The sequence below is a fragment of the Haemaphysalis longicornis genome, unplaced genomic scaffold, assembly GCF_048455015.1.
Source record: "Haemaphysalis longicornis isolate Haplotype H1 unplaced genomic scaffold, Haemaphysalis longicornis Haplotype H1 scaffold_8, whole genome shotgun sequence".
NCBI lineage: Eukaryota > Metazoa > Arthropoda > Arachnida > Ixodida > Ixodidae > Haemaphysalis > Haemaphysalis longicornis.
In genome coordinates, this window is record NW_027526445.1 from 107,310,529 (window position 1) to 107,319,364 (window position 8,836).

The following is an 8,836-nucleotide window of genomic DNA, read 5'->3' on the forward strand; positions in this document are numbered from 1 at the left end:
GACGACTGTATGCTGTACAATAATAAAAAAAACATTATACTTGAAGTCGCGTGTAAACAGACAACTAGTGTGTGTTCATCGCGATGCTTTTTAGTACCCAATCCGCGTTTACTAAAACTTAAGACCAGATGTCCACCAAAGTGGGAACATTAGCCGTCAACCTTAAAGTTAACTTGAGTGGCTTAGATTGACGGCTAGAGGATGGCTCCCTGGGGACTATTACTTACGTCTGCAAAATACCCAGGAGTGGTGAGATTGATAGTGTGACATTTATTATTACTAGGTCTTTGCTGACGAATGGAATTTATTTGGACGCAAAAACTCACTTCACTTACGGATTGAATTCCTTTTGAATTATCGGTCAATCCCTCTTCCTGATTTGTGTACTGCTTTATTTAGCGTGAATCATTAGCCCTAGATTAGGCTTTGGGAGAACAGAAAAGGTTTTTTTGTCGATTTGAACTACCCTGTAATTCTGGTGAGGCATGCTTGACTGAATGCCCTTAGTAAGAATATTAGATATTGTGACCTGATGGCTTATGTCATTACAGACGCAAAATCGGTGGTTATTGTTTTTATGAACCTGCTCTCACGAAGGGATTAAGTTTACGGCGCGACTGTTAAAGGGGCACTGAAGTGATTTGTAAAAATTGCGGGACTGCGAGCTGAAATTGTAGTCTGAAGACTGTAGGCCTTGTTTCGACCGCTCTCGCTGCGTTTACACGACTTCATGCACAAGAAAAATAAATTCGGAAATGCTGACCTCTTCTCTGCATCCTCGCCCATTTTCGGGGCCCTTTTGAATGACGTTACGAAAAATGGCATGGCTTGGCTCAGTAACTGCGCGGCTCGCCGACCTTCCGACACAGTCAGGCGGCCGCCGACGGGACATCGCAATTCGGTCGCTCAGTTGAAACTAAGCCACGACACGTTTCTGAATGAAAGAATGTGCCTTTATTTAGTTTGTCAGTTTGCACACTTCATAAAGCTCCGAGTCCAGGTCGCTCCATACAAGCGCTGCACAAGCGCACGTGCGACGCTTAGCTGACTGGTGCGCTAGTAGGAAGATCAAAGGCCAATTGGAGGCGGGAGAAGCGCCAGTGAAGTTAACATAGGTACTAAGGAAATAAAATCAACCGAACCTATTACCCTACAGGGCAAAATTGCGTGCAGGAAGCACTTTTTGGCACTCGGTGAACAAGCATAGCGGTCAGCAGCACGACTGCACATCTCCGAGCGGTTTTGCGCCTAAGAAATTCAATTGGTAGACCTGACATATTGTGGAAATTTGGGGGACGCTTACTGCACGAGCGCTATGCAACAAATGGTCACCTAAGCTGCTTGAAATGCTATAACTAAATAAAAATATAGACTGGTTATAGATTATATACTTTACACTTTACTTTAGCGCTGGGTCGTGGCCGAGTGGTGTGGAGAGCAAGGTACAATATTTTTTAAGTCGCAAGTTGGAATCCCCGAGAGTGCATCCTTTACTTTTTTTATAATTTGATTTTTTCGTCTTTAGACGATGGTTTCTACGCTGATCTCACTATTTTTGCGCTGTAACGTTCCTTGCTCCACCAGCGTATTCGCGGAAGGCGCAGACTGACACTTTCGGGTTAGCGAGTTCTCGTTGGTGTGCTCTTTCCATAAGCACGGGCTGCTTGCCGGGAGTGGGCACAGGCTAGAATCAGTGGGCCCTTGGCCTGGTGCTAACATGCTTTTTACGACACACGCATGAATGAGGCAAGCTCCAAAGGCGGAAGGAAAGCGCGTGGTATTCAAGCGTCTGCGGTGACCCGGAGGGCGTTCATCCACTGCGTAAGCCTGGGCTAGTGATTGCTACGATTCCAAGACGTCCTGTGATGCTTGTCTTTGGCATTTTACAGCCGACAACATGACAGAATCGTCGTGTGGCGAATATTGAGATATCGAGAATGCCCATCGAATGATAACTTCGGATGTAAAGCATGTTGTTTTACAGAACTGAAACCGAAACTTGTTTAAATGCTAATCTTGGACATCGTCCTATCACGGTGCACCTCCTCCGGACGTCACAGCCCGTAGTTGGTGTGGCTACCGCAGACCGCGCATGGTAGTTTTTCTTCTTTTGGACTTTCTAAGATAATTACCAAATTATCATTAGGATAAACGGTGCAAAATGTGGTAATTTGAGCCAGCCTACGCAGTGCAATTAAAAACGAGAGCTTGACAAATTCACTTCAGTGTCCCTTTGAAGGGAGTTCCGATTGCTTGTACCTTCCTTGCAAGTGGTTGGCGTTTTCTGGGCTTGGAATTGTACCGAGTGGTTAGGTTTGCAGCGGGCTTCCAAAAAAGCACATAAGTATCCAATGGACTAAAAAAAGGAATCGCAGCTATCACTGCGTACGAATTACCACGTCCTCTTCCGGTTCCTCCACCATGGCGATAGCTCTGCGACTGATTGCAGTTCTTTCTATGTGCCCGTAGTTTCATGTACATTTTTGTTAGGTTTATGAGGTCCCGCTAAAATTATACGTTATTAAGTTAGCATCACACAATGTTCGTTGTCGCGGGGCTGGGTGATTTGTTACCAATATTTACTCCCAATTAAAGTGTTTCAACTGCGAGAAAGATGGCCTAAGAGCTACAGTCATTTTACATTGTTGGCCGTCGATGACATTCTAAGCGTACGGTGTAATAAACTGTGTGCGGCCCTGATTGACATCATCTGCTTTAAAGGCAACTTTAGAGTTGAAGAGATAGAATTGCCAGTCAAGCCCTAATAAACTTCTTCAAAATCACGGCCCCCATGACACAGGATACGGTCCATTAGAAAAAATGGTGTCGTGGCACCGGGATTTAAAGTAGGAGGTACCCGCCGCGGTGGCTCAGTGGCTAAGGCGTTGCGCTGCTGAGCACGAGGTCACGGGTTCGATTCATGACCGCGGCGGCCGCCTTTCTGATAGAGGCGAAAAGCAAAAACGCCCGTGTGTACGAGATTTCGGCGCACGTTAAAGATCCCCAGGTGGTCAAAATTAATCCGGAGCCCTCCACTACGGCGCGCCTCATCGCCTGCGTTGCGTCGGCGCGTTAAACCGTACAATCAATCAAAGTAGGAGGTAAAAATATTATATATATATATATATATATATATGTATGTATATATATATATATATATATATATATATATATATATATATGTATGTATGTATATATATATATATATATATATATATATATATATATATATATATATATATATATATATATATATATATATATATATATATATATATATATATTTATATATATATATATATTTCTTACCTTTTACTTTAAATCCCGGTGCCGCAATTCTTACGAAGGTGATTCTGACCTTTACTTTTTTTCGACGTGTGCCTTTCTTTTCCTGCTACGACTTTCATCTGTGCAAGAAACATTTTCCTGCAAAATATACATGTATATGTATGTATATATATCTTCGAATATCTTCGTTGCCGTCGTTACAAACCAGTCGATTATACAAGGTACAAGAGCGAGTCGTTTTTATTGCCGGCGACCAAGGGAGTATAGAGATGAGCCAGAAAGGTAAAAATGTTTGGGCGTATGCCGTTTCTGAAGTAACTGAAAAGTATATTAAGTAATATGACAGCAGTGTAATTTGCGTACACAACTAAAAATGCACTTAGTGCGTCTCCCAGCCCATTTCTTGAGTTACTAGAACAAAGCGTGAAAGGCCACTGTCTGCGTCTCTTTGACGCGAGGAGCTTTAGTGGTGAATTTGCCAGACGTGAAAGTCATTTAATGATTGAATAATTGTAGGGTTTAATAATTGTAGGGTTTAACGCACCGACGCAACGTAGGCGATGAAGTGCGTCGTAGAGCAGGGCGGATGAATTTTGACCACCTGAGGCGGATCTTTGACGTGCGCCGAAATCTCGTACACACGGGCGTTCTTGCGTTTCGCTTCCATCAGAAAAGCGGCCGTCCTGGTCGGGAATCAAACCTGCGTCCTCGTGCTACGCAGCACAACGCCTTAGCCACTGACCCACCGTGGCGGGTCAGACTTGGCAGTCACTCATGAGGAGGGAATGATAGAACAGAACCTCAGCAGGGAAAAATACCGTCAATGTACTCTTCTACTGTCTCTTAACTCTTTGACTACCGCGCCTATTCGAAATTGAACAATTTGATCGATACTTTTGGAGCACCTTTTCATAGCGTTGCAGGCGTTGCTCGAAAAAGTAAAGCTGTTCGGAGTTAGCTCAGAAAATGGCTTTTCAAAATCAGTTGTGTTTTCACTTTTGCCACGGAAACGTGATTTTGGACACGCTGTTGAATCACCTGGGTGTGGAAAACGGGCGTGGTCATCGCGCGTCACTGCTACCAAAGATGAATACGTGTCACTCATAATTAGTCTGCACCAGCGTTTGTTTTTGCTGTCAGGGCGTGAATGGTGAACCAGCAAATGGTTTTCAATCGTCAGGTTCGCGCTCTGACAGTAATAATCCCAGAAATCGGCTGGAAATGTCAAGCAGTAACTGGTTGCAAAGCTACTTTATGATTTTATGCAGTTTTATTGCCTTTGCGCACGTTGTTCTAAGTTCTGTTGTAGTTTTACTTACCCCAGGACAATTCAGGAACAGTTTTCAACAGCTTCAGTTTCGTTTCTGCATGACGAAACTCATATTTAGCGCTACTACGAAGTTACCCAACTTCAAGGCTACCTGCTATGGCGCTTGGAGCGTTCGCGACTGATCCTCGTACAAAGCACGCCGCTACGGATTTCCCCCCACCCTAACTCGATTTCGGCGAAAAGAACTTCAGATGCAAGTCAAAAGATCACACCAAGTCGTCAGATATCTGTTTCTGCGAGGATAGCGCTTTAAACCGGCCTTACACTGCCAGCTGTTCGCCTTCCAGTTTCGTTTCCATGCGAGGGTATATCCGGGCGTCTAATATTGCTGCTTAGTTGAAGTGTCTATTCCGACGGAGTCTCCGATAAGTTTTTGTACTGTTTCATTTGAAAAGTGTTAGGTGGTACTGCAATAGAAGAGACTCGTTGTGCTGATCCTTTTCATCACGCACTGCTACTCGGCCAAAGATCGCAGGGCACGATTGTAGCGCATCGTATCTCATTTTTGCGAGTAAGGCTACAATTGCGAGGAAGAACATGATAACAAAACTCAGCTTTATGTTTTGAGAGATAACTGACCGTGAACGTCAACAAGCATCAACCACGGCGTTCTGTTTTCATCTTTATGCATGTTTTTTTCCGACACGCGTGCTTGTCCCAAATATTGTGCTCGCTGTAAATGGAAAGTCAGTCATTGACAAGATGTTTTTACGTTATGTGGGGGCGAATTGGTGCCTCTGATAATGTCAAACTGCCAGATTTAAACCAGGGAACCACACCAAATTGCACATTTTAATTTGGAGGTTGGGCTTCACCGCAAGACAAGAGTACCGTGCGTGCGAACATTTTTTTATATCTGACAAACTGTTCCGCGCAAGTCGACACTTGTTCTAGGGCGTGTTTTTGAAATGGTTCCCTATATAATTTATATTCTAATTTTTTCTGCTACCAGCGGTTTGATATACACAACTTCTTTCTTAACATTTTTTTCTACAACTTGACGTTCGACATTTTTCGCCATTTTTTTCGACAAAAACTTTGGTTTTGATATTTTTTTTTCACAACTATGATATATAACGACATTAAAAAACTGGTGTTATTGGAAAGGCCGTTAAATATTCTGCATTTTTTTGTTCCTGTAATTAGTGCCTAACCATTTTTTTTAGCAGGAAGAAAATGTTTTCTTGGACCCCTAAAAATTGACCAATTTTCCGGCGGTAGCGAAGTGGAAAATGCCTATACCACTCGTTGCTTCTACTTCTGAATTGCGATATGGATTTAGAATACTTTTGGAAGAGGGCGCCACTGTAGTCAAGGGCTTCAGAAGTCTTGCATGAACATACATTGATTGTATGTTATTATATATAAATGAAAAACATAAACAAATATAATTGTATATTAGCAACAGCGTATGTGGTTCTTGTGGCCAATGACTCCGAAGCTGGGTTATTTTATAGCTCCGATGTTAGCTCAAGATGAAAGCTGTTTACTTCGTAAAAGATTTCGGTTCCGTGAAATACACCAATGCGTTAATACACACTCAGGCAAAGGACTTTTTCATCTATGATAATCGGCAGTTCGGAAAAGAAAGGCCCAAGCGGCTGCGCTGTAGGTGTGTAAGAGGTCAGGGTTTTGCGATGAAGGTTCAGTATGAAGTTTACTTAGTAATAATTGGATGTGCCTAAGGACAAAGTGTGCGTGAAATAGCGGAGTGATTCGAAGGAAACGTATGGACCACGTTATTGTTATATCCAAGCGGCGCTCACTGAAGCAGCGTTCACTACAGCCATGCCCATTTTGCCTGGGTTTCCTGTTGTTGGGAAGACAGATCGGCGGGAGACATTTTTTCCGTATGCCTCCTTCAGGTCGAACGTAAAGAAATACAAAGGAGTACACTCATTTCAGAACCCACAGACTAGAAGCTTTTCTGTTTACAGTTGCGAAGCACCAGCCATACGCTGAAATAGAAGTGTGGAAGGATTGACATACAGAGTACAAAGTACGTACCGAGTACAAGAGTACGACGACGTAGAGAGGCGAGAGCACACTCTAGGAGATAACTTCACCAATACAAATGTCTTGCTATGAAAATGATGGTATAGAGTGCTGAGGAGTTTCGGGTATGAGAAAGAAAATATAACAACAGAATATTTCGACGGAGCTCTTAGTATTATTCTAGTGTTTGATATTGCTTGCGAATTTTGGTGTTTGCAAAGCAATGATTACACTGTCAACGGCTTGTCAGTCTTTCGAACACTGAAAAAAAAGGTGCTTGGTTTTATTGTCGATATTGTCGCTGATGCATTGCAGCTACTTTGGTCATGAAGAAACAATTTTTATGACCCCAATTTCTAAAAGCTCTGTTTGCAGCTGAGGTTCTGCTGGTGGGGTTGATCATTTCTTTTGAAGCGCTCGCACAGATCTTGCATTTGCCTTTTCTATACGTGCACACAATATACCACTGAAAAGAAAATGACCTAAATGAAGTCGTTTGTGCTTGGGGCCTGCACTCGTAGTGAATTATTCCCATCGGTTCACAGCCTTTATCCTCTACCCTTACTCCCAATGCCCCATAGGAGGCTTTCGATCCCTGCAGTTAAAATATAGTTATTCCTCAATTTATTTAGAACAGCATGTAAGCACTTTGTGGAAAATGGCATCATCTGCATACCCACCTGAAATTTAGAATTGTAGGCATGTAAAGGCCAGATTGTGCCTGTTGCAGATGACTGCTCACCTTGCGACAACACCTAATGGTAATGCGCATCAATAACTCCCTCACAGGAGCATCTTTGCATCTGAGCGCGTGACACGTATTTTTATTTCCTAAACTTACCCACCACTTCACAGGCTGGTCTTCCATCTCTGTAATTTTGAAGCCGAGTGTAAATGAGACCTTTAGCATCGAATACCGAGTGGCATAATTTTTTTTACCCTTTCAGAGGCTCGCAAAACAGCTTGGTATTCCATTTTTCGAGGCCAGTGCAAAGAGTGGTACAAACGTGGAGAAAGTCTTCAATACACTCGCAGCATTGATCAAAAAGCGCGCTGGATCCCCCAAGAAGCGGAAGGATAGAGACAATCAGAACGGCCGGATTCGTCTAGGAAAGGCTGAACAGGCGCCTGCAGGCAGGGCCACGACCAAGAAATGGTATAACAGGTGCTAGCAGTATCAAGTTTACTTGCTGTATTCTCTTCATGTAGATACAATAAAAATAATGTTCAAACCATTTGATCTGTTCGTGGTGGCTCTTTTCCCATGAATGACTTTTTAGCTCTTATTCGCGGGGTGTTCAGTTATCTGTCACATGAAACCGGAACAGTGCTCATTCGTACGGGCCAGGAATCGTAGTTGCCACCTTCGAGATCCCTACAAGCCATCAAGAGAATCCATGTGGATACTCCCGTCAAGAAACAAGCTCCATGTTGAGTGGCCTTGCACAAGCAGCGTCATTGGCGGAAAGCGCGGCGTAGTTATCTCTATGAAGCTCAATAAAGTGCACATGAGACAGCAGCAGCGAAGTCGAGGGAGTGAAGGAAGGTGAGGGAAGGAGGAGAAACAATGGGCGGGGGAGGGGGTTAGACGGTTCATCAAAACCAATTCCTTACCCACCAGAATTAAACTGCTGGCTTAGACGGGACCCCATCGGTCAGAATTATTGCGTATAATCTTTTCCGCAAACAAAAATTTTCTTTTCATCAAAAACAATCCGTACATATGTTCACAGTGGTGTCACAAAAACCTCTGGTAGTCAGGCGACCACCGCATAGACGTGCCCACACATTAAAGACGATGGATTCCGCGACATGTTGTACATGTTTGCGTATATGAATCTTTTGAAAGACAAAACCGCCCCTTTTGACGGATACGAACAGATATCAGGTAGTGCTCACTTACACCCACCGCGACGGAGAAATGAGGTTGTCGTTGCTAGAAAATCCCCGGGACCCTAAAAACCAGAAAAATGACAGCCTAACAGTTATTTACAAGAGGACAACTAAAGGTGTCTTGGTTTCTCTGTTTTTTCGGCTTGCTGTGAAACTACCTGCGGACACAGCAAGGTCACTTCATTATCTTTGCTGATGTCATTCTCTCCGATAGTAGGGTTTCTGAGACAAATTTGAAATCACCACGTTGAAAAGCTGAACTGATAACATTTATGGTAATTTTAAGAGATACCGACTACAATTCTTCTAATCTGATGGAATTATATGACC

At 43.3% G+C, this 8,836-nt stretch overlaps 1 protein-coding gene across 9 annotated transcripts in view; it reads left to right on the forward strand.

Annotated features, from left to right (window-relative positions):
- The window catches only part of LOC144150073 (uncharacterized), a 57,565-nt gene extending 49,717 nt beyond the window's left edge, over positions 1–7,848 (forward strand). For all 9 annotated transcript variants that reach the window (XM_077681876.1, XM_077681879.1, XM_077681875.1 and 6 more), the window contains one exon: positions 7,561–7,848. In XM_077681876.1, the coding sequence (XP_077538002.1) occupies positions 7,561–7,785 (225 nt within the window). In that variant the 3' untranslated portion in view covers positions 7,786–7,848. The remainder of the gene's footprint in view (positions 1–7,560) is intronic.
- The last annotated feature ends 988 nt before the right edge of the window (positions 7,849–8,836 follow it).